This window comes from Trichosurus vulpecula, chromosome 4, assembly GCF_011100635.1.
Source record: "Trichosurus vulpecula isolate mTriVul1 chromosome 4, mTriVul1.pri, whole genome shotgun sequence".
Classification (NCBI taxonomy): domain Eukaryota; kingdom Metazoa; phylum Chordata; class Mammalia; order Diprotodontia; family Phalangeridae; genus Trichosurus; species Trichosurus vulpecula.
Genome location: NC_050576.1, coordinates 91051710 through 91068020, shown reverse-complemented (window position 1 = coordinate 91068020; position 16311 = coordinate 91051710). Strand labels below are relative to the sequence as shown.

At 34.5% G+C, this 16311-nt stretch overlaps 1 protein-coding gene across 1 annotated transcript in view; it reads right to left on the bottom strand.

Moving 5' to 3' along the window:
• CDC73 (cell division cycle 73) overlaps positions 1-16311 on the bottom strand; it is a 177645-nt gene that overhangs the window by 90482 nt on the left and 70852 nt on the right. Inside the window, exon 10 of the mRNA XM_036755342.1 lies at positions 13998-14062. Within this exon, the coding sequence (XP_036611237.1) occupies positions 13998-14062 (65 nt within the window). The remainder of the gene's footprint in view (positions 1-13997; positions 14063-16311) is intronic.

Here is a 16311-nt window from a genome sequence, read left to right as displayed (position 1 = left end):
GCTCTTCTTTGTCACCAAAAAAAGATTCCAAAGTCTGAGTCTGAATCTGAGTCCGTGTGTTTTTTCACTGCCTAGCCATGTTCCCAGCCATACAAGAAAGTGAGGGGGAAAAGGATGGGGGCGGGGAAAGGGAGTGGGGAAACAGATGAGAGGGCTGACTGGGAAATGCAGCAATAAGAATATATACCATCTTGGAGTGGGGGGGGGAAGGTAGAAATGGGGAGAAAATTTGACCCTTGAGGTTTTTGTCAGTGTATGACCTCTTGTAGAGTAGGGAGTACTCTGTCCCAAGCTTTAGGGGCCTTGTGCTGCTGTTTTCTACACAGTAAGCTCTACCATACCTGCATTCCTCCTCCCCCAAGAACTGCTAACCCTGAGCATGTGACACAGATACAAGCAGGGCCTGGGGCTAAAAGCAACTGCAGCTGTAGTTCTGTAGCTGCACCACCCCTGCCACCCCCAGGGTGGTGGCCGAACCAGGAACTCTTTTCACTCTGTCCCAGAAGCTTTTCCCACTAACCTTCTCTGTTGTCTTTGGGGTTTGTAGGTTGAGAAGTCTGGTAACTGCCACAGCTCACTGATTTAGGGCGGTAGGGCCTGTTCTGCCTGGCCCCCAGTTTGGTTGGTCCTGGCACAGCCCACGCTGGGCTGTGCTCCACTCCACTCCCAGCTCCATGTGATAGATCCTTCCCAGCGACCATCCAGACTGTCCTGGGCTGGAGCCCTGCTTCCCTTTGCTATTTTGTGGGTTCTTCAGCTCTAGAATTTGTTCAGAGACATTTTTCACAAGTGTTTGGAGGGATGTGGGGGCAAGCTTAAACAAGTCTCTGCTTTCCAGCTGCCATCTTGGCTCCGCCTCCAATAGTTTTTTTTAAAGTGAAAAAAGACATGAAAAAAATTTATAACAAACTAACTTCACCATAAAAGTCAGAACCATCACTTGTGAACTCAAACGTTGCAGAACTGGAGGTATAAACAAAAGTAAAAAACAAAACAAAACAAAAAAAGAACAGACAGAAAAAGCAGTCATATAAGACCAATTAAAGGAGATCCATGCTGTAGACAACACTGCTGTCAGGGGAACTGAAGAGCCAAATCACAAGGTAGACATCAAAAGTGTTGAAAAAACATGAACTTATCAATACTGAAAAACAGCTACTGACTTATATTCTTACATTCCCATTTACATAAGATTTTTATGAGAATCATCTACAGATAAATCATGGGATACACTTAGAGAAGTTATTAGTTGGGAATAGGAAGGCTTTCACAAGCAATATAACATATCAGACCATATCTTTATATCATCAGACAACTGCACAAAAGCTATAGCAAATGGAAGATATTTGTCATTTTAAAAAATTGTGTCTTAAAAAACTCTCTTCCAATACTGTGTGCCCCATACATACAAAAAATTATTTTAAGAGTCCTTGAAAGAACAAAGATAACCTTATGAAATTCAGATTATAAACACAGGAAAAAGTAAAAAACAATGAGATGAATTCTTACCAAAGGTATTCACCACTATGATTAAGAAGATACAGAGGAGAATCAGGGTTAAAGAGAGATTCCCTATGAAGTGAAGTTTTCTATATCCTGTTTGCAGGTGACCTCATGCTAACTGCTAATCAAGCCCCATTTACAGAGCCTTTTTGGAAGAGAGCTATAACTTATCACAACAGTTTGACTTAAACATTCACAAAGGGGAAAAAAAAAGTATTTAAGGAAGCCCATATTCTGAGACCCAATTAGAGAAACAATCTGTAGAGCATGTCCAACAATGTATATGACTGGAACAGATAGTAAAATAATGAGTTAGGTGCAGACAGACTAGAGGAGGGCAAGAGGGAGTGGAGTACCCTCAAAAAATTGCAAAGCTCCTTTAATGACTCCAAACTTCTCTCAGAAATAAATGTTCAGTTATGAGTCATACAAAACTACCATCTCTGAGAAATTAAAAATAACTATCAGAAACTTTCCAGCATTAACAAAAATAAATGAAGAAGTAAATGAAAATTAGTGACACTTTTAGTCCTTGAATATTTGAAGTCTATTTATTGATCTATAACTTCATAAATTTACCATATTTTCAATCCTTGAGAAATAGCACAGTAATAAAATGAAGAGAGCATTCACTGGATTTAAGGTCTGACAAGTCTATCTTAGCTTACACAGAACCTATTTGAAATATCAAGACATGTAACCTTTTGGATCTTATTTCCTTATCTTGACAAGGCTGAACTAGAAATTATCTCTACGGTCCCTTCCAGGTTTTTGTCCTCCAATCTTATGAATTTTGTGTTTTGGAAAGAGGGACACAGAGTTAGTAATAAATGATGGAAAGTACTCCCCTCATTCTAAAAGAAACAAATAATTTCATAAAGTCACAACTAAGACTACCACACAGTTGTTTTGAAAACAACTCTTTGAACAAGCATACACATCTTCCCTCTCTATGTAACCCATCTGCTTTTTGTAGTCCCATTTCAAACTCTCAAAAGTACTAGCTATTCATGACATTATGCCAAGTATTTTCTAACAGAACAAATAGTGAATCAGGATATAATAGTATCTTCTGGGCTAACAAAGAACTTACAGGCAAAATAGCCACTTTATAAACCACAAGGCAGGGAGGTCTTAACCTTCTCATCATGAATTTCCCCAACACGGTGGGCAATTTGGTGAAAACTAGGGACCCCTTCTCAAGATGTTTTTAAATGCACAAAATAAAATAGTCATAAGTGGGAAATCAATTATAATGAAATATAATCATAAAAATAGTATGAAAAATTTAAGACTCTAGGTTAAGAATTCCTGCACTAGGTATTTCACCCCAAGTAGGTACACTTAAAGCCATGTTTTGTTGAAGCAAGTAAAGTAATAAAACTCGATTATAAGAGACACCACGGTAAAGGATAAAACCTGAGTTAACAATGTAACCATGACTTGAATCTGTCATGCCCTATCAAGTTATTAACCTACGTATCTTCTCCCTTTCATAGCCAAAATCCTAGAATGAAGTCATCTACACTAGATGCTTCTACTGCCTCATCTCTCACTCATTTCTGGACTCCTTAAAAATCTGCCCACTATAATAAAAAAAATTTGCAAAAAGTTACCAACAGAAAACATTTTTCCATCAAATATTTCTTATCTCTATCCACGATACACACACACATATGTATATTATGTAAATTTCCTATAAGACTGAGATACATTACTTAATAGTTAAGAAAATGAACAAATGGATTTCAAAAGATTAACTATAAACTGTCAACGACTATCTAAAAGACTGTTCTAAACAACAATAATATCCAAAAATGCAAACTAAAATGAGTCTGAGGTTTCATTTCACACCCAGCAAATTGGCAAAGAGGAGTTAGAAACAGTCCCAAACAAAGAGCTGTTCTAATATGCTGTTTGTGGAGTTATAGATTGATCCAATCAGTCTGTAAAAGAACTTGTAGTTACGCCACCAAAGGGAACAAGATTTACAAATTTTGGAGCAGTAGAATTTGGAAAGCACTGGCCACAGTACATAAGATTTAATCCCAGTATGACCATGGGTAAATGGCATAATCTTTCTGGGCCTCAGTTTTCCTCATCTCTGAAATGAGGGAGGTTGGACTCAGGTTCTTTCAAGCACTAGGTCTATGATCTTATGATTATTTATCCTTTAGCCCAGAAATCTTACTTCTAGGTAGACAAGATTGCATATACACCAAAATATTCATAGCAACTCATTTTTGTGGTAGAAAGAACTGAAAATAAAGTGGGTGCCCCACTAATAGAGAATAGCTAAACACACACAATAGAATGAACATTAAAACAATGCTGAACCAGAAGAAAATGAAGAAAACAAGGAATTCAGAGAAATGTGAGGAGACTTATAATGAACTAATACAGAATGAAGTAAGCAGAATCAGGAAAACTATATACACCCATGGCAATAATGTAAATTAATCAATAAGCATTTATTACACCTCCTTTATGTGTCTGTCACTGTGTTTAGTGTTGGTGATACAAAGACAAAATTACAACAGTTCTTGATCTCAAACAACTTACTTTCTATCAGGAGAAACATGAGTACACAAAATTAAGTGCAAAATCTACATAAATAATTACAAAATAATGGGAGCAGTGGGAGGCACTAGCATCTGGGGGATCAGACAAGGACCCACAAAAGAGGTAGATTTAAGTTGAGATTGAAGGGAACTAAGGATTCTCAAAGTTAGAAGAAAAGTTGGGCGCATTTTAGGTGTGTGAGGTAGCCAATTAAAAGGCATAAAAATGGAGATGGTACATCATATGAGAACTACAGTAAGAAGGCAAGGTTGGCAGGAATGTAGAGTGAAGGGGAGTACTGCATGATAAAAATGGTAAGATAAGTTAAGAGCCAGGATGTGAAGGGTTCTAAATGCCAAACAGAGGAGTTTGTATTTATTTCAGAGGTAACAGGAAGCCCCTGTATTTAGTGAGTAGGGAAGTAATGTGCTCCAACCTATGCTTTAGGAATATCATTTTGGCAGCTATGTTGAAGACAGAGCTTTGAAGAAGGTTTAACAATTAAGAGGTCATTCCAATAGTCCAGGGCAAGAGATGAACCTAAACTAGGGATGAAATGGAATGAGATGAGAATGGAAAGGGAGGAATTCAAAAGATACTGGGAAATAGAAGTGACAAATGACTGATATATAGGATGAAGGAAGTGAAGAGATGAACTAGACTGAGGCTGAGAACCTGGGGGCCTAGAAAGAGAAGTCTGGAAGAAGATTGAGTCTGGAGGGTTAAAGGCATTAACAACTTCTATTTTGTTGATGTTGAGTTTGACATGCCTAGAGTACATCAAATTTGAAGGATCCAATAGACAGCTGGTGATGTGGGACTGAAGCACAGGAGAAAGACTAAGCTGGATAAATAGTTTGGGAAGACATTTTCACTGAGATGACAAACTCACGGGAACTGATCAGCTCAGCAAGAAAATGTAGAAAGAGAAGAGGACCCAGAGCAAGCCTTGGGAAACAGCCATAATTAGAGGACATGACACAGATGATCCAGCAAAGAAGACTGAGAAAGAATGGTTATATGAATAGTAGGAAAATAAGTTAGAAGAGCATCACGAAAACTCCTAAAGGAAATGGTATTCTAGAGTAGGGGGAGGTTAATAGTATCAAATGCAACAGAAAGGTTCAGAAGGATGAATATTGAGAAGAGACCATCATAATTGGCAATTAAGAGATCAATGATAACTTTGAAGAAGGTAATTTCTGTTGAATGATAAGGCTGGAAGCCACAGTGGAAGAGGTAGAGAACTGAGTGTGAGAAGAAGGAGAAGAAATGAGTGCAAACAGCTTTTTAAAATTGTGACTATGAAAGAAAGGTAAGCTATAGGGCAAAGGGAATGATAAGGTCAAGTGAGGGTCTAAGGATATTCAAAATCTAGATTCTCTGAATACAAAAGTTCAGGGTCAATCTTGAACATCTTAGAAAAATTCCCAGTCTAAGTCAGACTTAAACCAGAAAATTACTTTTGGAAATTTTACTACTTTGTAGGATTTATATGCCTTTCATCTAAATCAACCCAAATAAAAGTCGTAACATTTGAATCCTTTCAGGAAAAACCATAATCTTAACAAAAATTGTAAAAGGTTGCTTACTGGAGCATCTAGGTGGCGCAGTGAGTAGAGCACCGGCCCTGGAATCAGGAGGCCCTGAGTTCAAATCCGGCCTCAGACACTTGACACACCTACTAGCTGTGTGACCTTGGGCAAGTTACTTAACCCCAATTGCCCTGCCTTCCCCCCTCCAAAAAAAAAAAAAGGCTGCTTATTTTTGGAAACAACTCTAGTTGTAGTATATCTGTTGTTTCATATTTCATTTCTCACAGACTATGGTAATACATGACATTTCCTATTCTTTTTTCTCTTCCAAAGATCCTATACATCACTTTTCAGAATCATCCTCTTGAAACACAGGTCAAATCACATCACTCCTCTAATTAAAACCTTCAATGGTCCCACACTATCTAGAAAATAAAGTTCAATATCTTTTAGACTAGTATTCAAGGTTCTCCAAAATCTGACACCACCATTATCTCAAAACTACTCTCCCTAAATTACTGTTCAACCACTCAACTCATCCACCTGTCTTGTATTCTCCAATTTCTGTAACTTTGATAAAATTATTCTTTATTTCTGTAAAGCCTTCTATCTACAATTCTCCAGATTTCAACATCCTATTAAGACAATTTTTAAAGTGTTTTATTACCTTATTATATTTTAAGGTATATTACAAAAGACACTTTTAAGGTATCACTCAGATGCCACTCTGTGAAGCCTTTCCTGATCAGGTGATTTCTCCTTCAAATTACCTCTTAGCTTTTTTTAATTACGTTTATCTGATTACCTGTTTTAGTTTTATGCGTTGATCATATTCTATCTGTATCATGTTTACATGAGAAATGTCTAATCATTTCCAATTAGCTTATAGGATCCTGAAGGGCAATAATCATATCTTATATATACTTCTGTCTTTCCCCAAGTGTCTAGCACAGAGCATTACACATGGTAGACATGTTAAATAAGTGAAGACATAAATCCATTGCTATCTTAATTTAACCTTGTTCAGAATGAATAAAATAACTTTATATTATTTTTAAAATTTAACATGATTTGAAAATTTTAACAAATCTTTTTAAAACTTTTTCATTTTTTGTTAATTTTTCCTTCTGCCCACTCCCCCCACCCATGCCTACAAAACTTTTTTTTATAAGGCATCATCATGAAATTGTCATGAAACGACTAACGTTTTTCAAAAGTTTGATTAATATGTCAGGGACACTTAAGGGCTTAATAAGTTATAGGGTATTGAAAGTAACAAAAGAAAACTATTCTGAATAAATGGAATCAAGGTTTTCTCATGTAGAAAAGCTTATTAATCAACAATTAGATTATTATTATCATCTGGGATGACAGCACAGTTGAATATCTGGAAAGGTTAACAGGAATATATGTAGACTGGAGATACCAGAATCAATGAGCACAACTTTCTCACTGCAGATTTTTAAAGAGAATAAGGTCTCTGCCTCTAATTAAAAGTGTAAAGCTTGAGAAAAATAAATGTTAAGGGGCTTATTAGGATCCAGACCTCACTATTTGTAGAAGGGAAGATGTAAAAAGCCATTAATCAAGTATTCCAGAATGAAATGATGACTTAAAAGTTAAATTTTATTTAAATTAAATCTACATTAGTCTTAATAGTCTATAAGGCTGGAATGAATATGCTGTAAAGAAGAGAAGATAATTGTTTATTAACTCCAATTAGACTACTGGAAAGCTGAAGTATTAAAGACAAATTTCCAACTACTAATCACTGTAACGTTTGCCTCTTTTTAAAATAAAAAGAAAATCTCAAAAGATACATGTCCCTCAAAAATGTCAGATGATTATACTTTCAACTACTTTGAAGCAAAGCACTATGCTAAAATCTGAAATACATACTTAATTTCCATACTAAAACAGTAAGATATGGCCAGACCAAAAGCAAATAGAACTTCACAGAATTTTTTTTTAAATAAATGAGGGAACAATCAACACTCACAGAGGAACATGAGAAGCAGGAAAGACAAGAGGAAGAACAACACTAAAAGAAACAGCCATCAAGAAAAAGACCTGAAAAAGAAACCAAAACTTAGAATTAAACAGTAAACCAGAAAAAAAGACCACTAGATAATCGAACACACACTGACAAAAAATAAGAGAATGTCATCTAAAGAGCTAAAGGGCACTATTAAAAGAAAAATTTTAAAACATTTCACTAAAATCTCGAATAGCACAAATATACCTCTGAATCAACAAGAAAAGGAGTAAGACATCAGAGTGAGAAAGAATATCTCACAACTTTAAAAAAAAACCATCAACTGCAAATAATGTAATTCTAATTCAAAGAATATAAAACTAAAATTTATAACAAATTAAAATTTTCTCTTTAGGATATGCTATTTACAATTAAGAAAAATTTGGTTACATACCTGAAAAATTACTTATAATGGTTACAATGGTTACTGTGAAGCATTTAGAATGATAAATAATGAGTAAGTTTGAAAATAAAATTTGTTTTTAGTTAAAAAGCTGTATTAGTGAAGAGACAATATGAGTTGACAGAAAGCTATAGAACGGAATAATCAAAAAACCTAAATTAAATTTTGCACTAAGTGAAAAATTTCAAATATTTTGTCAAATGAAATTAAAATATAAGATTTGTTCAAGTTGTACGTTTAATGTCAGATTTTCTAAAAGCATTTTCTCTTAAGAAAGAAATGCCCTGAGATTCTTATTAAAATTGTACAAGCTCTTCCCCCATCTCTCAGGTTTCTTCAGGCATTTCCTCAAAATACCTTCTTTTTCCAACAGTTTGAATACTAAATCTCAAAAGTATAGTGGATATAGGTCTACATGTAATCAGATTATAAATTATATATTTATATAATATATATATATTTAAAAATCTCACCTGGATAAAACAATTTATTCTTTATATGCTTACTTTAAATGCTCTTAGAATGTTTGTACAATTTTGAAATTACAATTTTGATAAAATGTCTAAAAGGTTTTAAGTGAAAACCAAGGCCATGATTCCATAATAAAAGATCATTTCAAATGTTTTATTCTCAAGACGTGACATACACAACATAAACACCAAATTATAAAATGTCTTCCAGTGTAATGATTAAATATACTTCATCACATCTCAAAACTATTCTAACTAGTCTAAGATATCATATTGGGACATTCCCTCCTTCTGTACGCAATCTTTTATCTTCTTCCTCTACCACTCCCTCAGTTATAGTGAATCTTATATCCCTGGATACCATCTTACTACTCCAGGACCTTAGGTAGCACTGGGCCTGGAGTTCCAATCTGGTCACAGACACTGACTAGAACTTTGTGGGCAAATCACTTAACTTCTGTGTGCTTCATTCTCCTCATATGTGAAAATGAAATAATAAAAAGACATACTTCCCATTTAGAAGATCAAATGAGATAATGTTTGTAAATAGCTGTATTTATTTACTTGTCCTTCCCACCCAGCCTGGACTCTATGATTAGCTATTTCAATGATAATTTTGCTAAAACCTCAGAACCTAAAGATCTCATTTGCCTTCCTTTCAAATATCCAACCTTTGGAAAGTGGATACCACTCACTTTCTCTACACCTGCACCCAGGCTTCTAAGAGCTGGAACAGGGAATCATAAAACTCAGCCAACTGGCTCCACTACAAATGTATACCATTAAACCTCAGATGGGCCACCAATACAGCTTGCTGTTCCTTATTCTTCTCCAACTGATGCCTGCTTAAATTTATCACAACAGTTGTGCCCAACCACACCCACCAACACCCACCTTTTTAAACAAGATTTCCACCCTTAGCCTTTCTACCTAAAACATGATGTGATACATGATGGGTAAAGTTACTTTAACGAGAGAGTTAGCACTACTATGGTGGTAAATGATAGAATAATGGACTCTGAAGGCAAGAAAACCTGGGTCAAAATCCAACCTCTGGCACTTGTGGGCTATGTAACCAAATGGAGATCACTTAAACATAAAGGGGCTTAGTTGGCTCCTTATAAATAATATTGCCTATAGTATTTTTTGTTAAGGGTAATCCTTATAAAAATTATGTTCCAGTCATATTCAGCTCATCAAATCAAAGTGATATCTATATAAAGGTCTAATTTCCCTCCCTGTATAGGATTTTGCTTTCTTGGATTGTTTAAAGTAAACTTCTAGGAAAGCTGTCAACTGAAATTTCCCCCATTTTGTAGTTATTTTCTGTCATATATAGTTTAGTCAATATAAATAGGCAGTTTTCTCCTTCCCCATTCTTTTGGTTTTATGGTCTTCTGATTGGATTTATAAGCAGCTAGGGAAATTATTTTTACCAACCCTTGTTATACATTATCTATCTCTGGTCCTGTTTTAAAATTCAGTACAGAAATTTATATCCAATTCTCGGACATTTTCTTCTTCAGCTTTTTATTTCCTCGTTCTCCCTTTCTTTTCTATGCCTTAGATGAACATAATGAAATTATATATGCCTGTAAGGTCTGCAGTTGCTCGCGCAAGATTTCATGATCTTTGGAAACACACTCTCAGTTCCTCCAAACAGCATCATTTGTGCCAGCAATAATCACTACAAATAAGTAGAAGACATCTGTTTTGACAAGTCTCAAGATATTTTCTGCTAGGAAGAAAGTAGATTTTTCTATTATTCTGTAAACCTGAAAAACAGTTGCCCAACTATCCCCTCATCATTGAGAAGTACTCAACTACCATTAGTCTTCTCTTATTCCACTGCCTTTTACTAGATTACCCAGAACAACCTGTAAAATGACTTTATCATTCCCTGGAGGACATTCCTCCACGGAACGAACACCCTTCTCTTCAGAAAGCCTTCAAGAACTCAATTTTTTTCTTAGCTTCAAAGTGGTCCTTCTTCATTTGTCTATAACATTCTTCCACCATCCAACCTTCAGACACAAATTAGGATTCACCTTTGCCTCTTCTGATCCCTTTTTCTTCTCAGTTTTCCAAAGAAGCTAAAGCTATCTTTGAAGAAATATTACCATTATAAATGAAGTACTAAGACTTAAAGTAGACTTTACAAAATGGAAAGAAACAAAAGACAGTGAATCTAAGGCAATGGAAATTTAGGGAAGAAGGTAATAGACTTAATACTGTGATTGTAGAGGTAGCGATAAGAAATGGAAAAATGATCATCAATAAATTTAAGATCACCAATAAAACCTTTCTTCATGTGGGGCCTCATTTGAATTCTGTTAAAACCCAAATGTGCATTTCACTGCTTATCTTCTGTCACAAGAAACAATGAAACAGATATATAAAGGTTACAAATACTGTATATGCAAGTCATGGGTGACTTCATTATTCCTATATAAATCGGCTGACAGCTTGTTTGTGATGACCTTTAAAATCTCATCAAACTGTGGTGAGAGCAAAATACTTCGTGTTTTCTGGCTTCACAATACTATTGTCTTAGAATTCAGTTTTGCATGTATAATTCAGCAAGTAACCTACTTCAAAGAAAGTACAGTAAATGTAGGTTTACTGCATTTCCTTCTATCTTATATTTCAATTTGGTCAATTTAAAAATGTTCCTAAACTTATGAAACAAAAATTTTTGAGCCATTACCGTTAAAGCATATAAACTACTATAAAAAAATGTTCTTTTAGATTTCAATTACCCTTTTAAATGATTTAAGAGCTCTTAGAATCTGCCTGCCACTCCGGAAGAATAAAACATCTATACAATGGGTTTTGTCAGCATGTGAGGTCAGGTCAAGAACAAACATCTGTATAACTCAAATCCAAATTACCAAAGGAAAATTAGGAAACAATTACCTGGATGTTTTAGGACTTTGTGGGGTTTTTGGCCTGGTTCTACTTCTCTACCTCTGAGGCTACTCTTTCTGTCTCTTATTAAACTCCTATTTCCCTCCCCATGCTCTAAAGGTAAGTCACTAACAGGTCTACTGTTTTCTCACTGTAAAAACGAAGGGGTTGAACTATAAAACCTTTATATCAATGATCTTATTATCTTATGACTCAGTCCTCTGTATTTTCAAAGTGCCACATAAATATTGATTGTCCCCATAACCACTGTTATCTCCAATACCCAGCACATAGTAGCAACCTGAAAAATCTGTTAATGATAATGATGATAAATCTACCATCTAAGTACAAGGACCAAGAACAGTTACTTCCCTCTGGGTCATCTCTAAATAAAAAAAAAAAAATCACATTCAGTTTTTATCCCTTCCCATATCTTGAACAGGATGCTAAAACCCTCCCTCCCACCCAAACAAAAGTAGCAACAGCAGTAGCAACAACAACAACAACAACAACAACAACACCTATTAAAATAGTTTTTGCCAGTTGCTATTCTGCTGCTAGCAGAGGAACGCACCACGTAAAACAAAGAGCTAAATTTTCATTTTTATTGGCATGATTAGTCATTGCAAACAGAGGTAAACTTTTTATGTCAAAAATGCATCCAAAGTATATGGTTTACATAATAAACGTACTGTCTAGATCAGTGGTGCCAAACTCAGAATCCCTGGGTCCCTGGAGGCCACATCAAAACTTAGAAAACTATAAATTAAAATTATTTATCACTCATCTACTTAGTGCAGTCACGAGTTTTACAAGCAACTTGGGGCCAAAGTTTGAAACCTTTTGTCTAGATTACAATTCATGTTCCAGGATTACTTTTTAATCATTCTATGAAAAATGTTGAAGGAATTGTGCTAGACCTTAAAAATAGGAAAAATGCAAGTGCCTGGAATTCACACTTTCCAATTTTTTTCCTTTTAGAACACTTATCTTCCTTCAAAGCTCAGCTCAGTTCTCACCTCCTCTGTAAAGCCTTCCCTGAGTCCTTCAGCTGTTAGTATTCATTCTCCCCTTGTATTATGTGCATATTAAATCCACAGAGAACAGACTTCCCTGGAGGGCAGAAACTATCATTTTTATTTTATATTTCACACATCTAGTATAGTGCATTGTATTTAAGACAATTAACAAATGTTTTGGTGAAAGGAAAGGAATGGAAAGTGGACTATATTTTTTGAAATTTCATAGGACTTTCTGAAAAATTACATACATGATGAATCACTGACACTTATTAGACTTAAAAGACTACTACTGAAATCAGGCTAATAATCTTAAATACATGGACAGTATGAACGGTGACTACTCTAAAAATGACCACATGGTGGAGGAAAAAAAAAACCTGGTTCGAAAGCTGCATGTGACACAAGACAGAAAAATTCCTTCTCAAGTATATCCCTGACATTCATGAATCACACAGTATATCCCTTTTCAACTAAGTAAACCAAATCAATGGACAGCCACCCAATCATCAACTAGATGGTGTAGTTGGGCAGTCACTCTAGTTCCAAAAGGACTTTGATGCTGTGAGAGTCTCATGATTTTTCAAATAAGCGAAAGACAAGAAGGAGAAGTGATACAAGGGAAGTGACAATTCAAATTCCTCCTTAAATGGAAAGTATGCAGGAGTCCTGAATCTTTTGAGTTTACTAACAGTAATTTGCTGATGCTTATTTAAAATAAAATGGAAACAAGCTTCCTTTAAAAGAAGAGCTGTTGTGAGAAAGATCAGGTGTCTGTTTAAATCCTTACAAATATTTCAAAAATTATTTTTATGTTTAAAAAGCATAGCATATGCTACATGCTATGGTCCTTTCAAATAAAGCACTTTTAGTATCTCAATTAACCAGCAAAATCTTCCTATTCTGCTTCTTCCTGATTAACTTGAAACAGGCAAAATACGTTATTAAAAAAAAAACCTTCCTCAAATTTAGGTTTATAAGTTCTGACTTTTAAATAAACCATAAGTGTATCTATTTAAAATAATATCTGGGGTCAAAAAAAGTTAATAACAAACACAAAAAGTTCAAGTCAGCAGGAATTAAAGGTAATTGCCATTTACATTTTAGGAAATATTTCTGTTGAATTTAAGAGGGAGAAACAAGAAGTATACCCAGATACAACAGAATATTTAGTGTGCCTATCCATCAGACTTATGTTGGTCTACAGATGAAAAAATTCTTAATGATGTCCCATACATTACCATTTATCCTATGTAGCTTGAGCTCTAAACAGCATTTATTTGAACACATACAACCCAGTTTTGCAAAGAGTGAAAAGGCACGATACAGAACTCAAGTTAGTCTCTTATTCCATTCTTTAATCCTCAAAGGTTGGTACTCTTCAACTTAAAGGTACAAAAAGTCAATTACAGCTAGTTTTTAATGATATATTTGAAACACAAAATACTTGAAATATTAATTTTTAAAAACATATGCTACTGACACAAATCTCCTGCAGCAAAAGGACCTACACCATTGGTTACTTAAACCAAAGCCTAGGTGAAAAATGAAATGTTTACTGACCGTCACAGACTTTAGAGTCATTCCATGGTAGGTGCCCATTGTATCAATTTTGAAGCCTTCCGTTTCTGTAGAGAAAAAGGATTTTTTAGTTAAATCTTCTGCACTTCACAAACAAGATCTGCTCTATTATAATGTGTATGGCATATGGGCAATGAATAGTAGCACAATATTAAGGGCATTTTTTTTTTACAGATTGTTTAAAATGTTTTGCCAGTATTAAACCAGCAAAAATTCTGATACAAAGGTCACTCTAGGTGTATATATATATATATATATACACACACACACATATATATATACACACACACACACGTGTACACATGCATGTGTGTATATTTGTGTGTGTACATGCACACATATGTGTATAAGTATATATGCATGTATGTGTGTATATTTAGGTTTTTAAAATATTATTTAATGTAAGGATTCTCAAGAGTTATAAAAATTTATACCCAAATGTGCCTAGAATGTGAGCTAGAGTTGACCTGAATTATATCACCTTAACCTCCCAAAGTATAACATGATTCCTTATGGCAAAAGATGGTACTCTTCCATGAGCAAATGTAAGAACCACTATGTTTTAATAGTTCTGTATTACATTCCAAATAATTCCTTAGCCTGATAGTAACCATACTCTACAATCTAAACTTCAACACAATTTCCCATTTATTTCATACTACCCTGCCTCCGCATTCTATACTCTAGTCAAACTAAACTACACTTTTTATCAAACCTACTCCACTTTCCTACCTTTATGTTTTGCTCCCAATTTATTCCCTATAACTAGAATACCTCCCCCACCCCTGCTCTTTTCCACCATCTGTTAAATTCCAAATCATCTATCCAACAAGAAACAGCTAAAATACTACCAGATCAAATGAGATAAGATATATAATCAAGTGATTACGAACTTTAAAGTGCTATGGAAATGTTGGCTATTACTATCATTAAAATAAAGTCCTTCTTGATACTTGATAGAAGTAATCACATCTGTCTTTGAAATTGTCACAGCATTTTTGTAGAACTTCTCCAGTTGTCATATTTTATTTTCTATTATATTTATTTTGTTTATATGTTACCTTCCTTATTCTATTGCAGGCATCAGGGCAGGGAACTGTATTTTATTTGGCTTGCCATAATAATTTGCATATATCTGACAATTACAATTTGTTGAAATGTGATTAAATATATACACATGTACTATGTATTACTCAAATTACCCTTAAATATTGATGAGAAAATAACCAAAGTTTTAAATAATAAAGTAGGCTCAAAAACATTCAGACAAAGAAAAATATCAACAAGTCAAGAATATATAGATATGAAAAGCAAGAAGGAAAGGAGAACAGAGGGAAGAAATTAATTAGGCAGGTGTGCGGGTAGCTCTAATTAAGCCTGAAGGAGGACTAATATCCAAAACACAGATGAAAGATATAAAAAAAAAAACAACCCATAAATCTATTCCCCAGCATATATGGTAAAAGGATATGAACAAGCAGTTGCAAAAAAAGAAATGCAAACCATCAAAAGTCATATGAAAAAGTGCTCTAAATCACCTCACAGCCATCAATTTGGCAAACATGACAAAAATGAAAGTAACAACTGTTGGAGTATCTGCAGGAGGACAGGAGAGCTAAGACAATGTTGGTCAAGGTGGTAAGTGGTCTAACTATTCTGCAATGAAATTTGGAACTATCCCAAAAGTAATTAAATTCTGAAAGTGCTCTGAGTGATACTATTACCATACAAAGAGGTCAAGTCCAGGAGGTTCCATAAGTATAAAAATATTTACAGCATCACTTTTTGTTGAGGCAAAGAAATGTTGATGGGTAAGAAATGAGGATGAATGAAACACCAAAAATATATACAAAAAAGACCACAGATAAGCAAGACAACTTTGTTACAACTGGCAAATTTAATGTAGTTTTTAAAATTTTTAATCTATGGGATAAAACAAGCATTTCCATAACAAAGTATAATAAAAAAAATGATTTCACATGAAACTGAAAATCTATCATGTTCAACTTGCTAAACTTTTAAATTTATAATAAAGTGAGTATGTAAATTTCTTTTCAACCCCTCATTTTTTCTTTCCTCCAAAGACAAACTATATAGGATATAGTTTCACAATTTCATATATATAATCTTTTGTTCTTCTTTATATATAGAAATGTTCATGTTTGTTGATGCTTGTTAAATTCATAACAAAAAAAACCTTTTTATCCCCCCAAAAGAGGGGACTGACATTCATCTAGTGTCAGTCCTAACTCTCTCTGCCAGACCAATTCCAGGAAGGGATGCAAGTTAATAAACC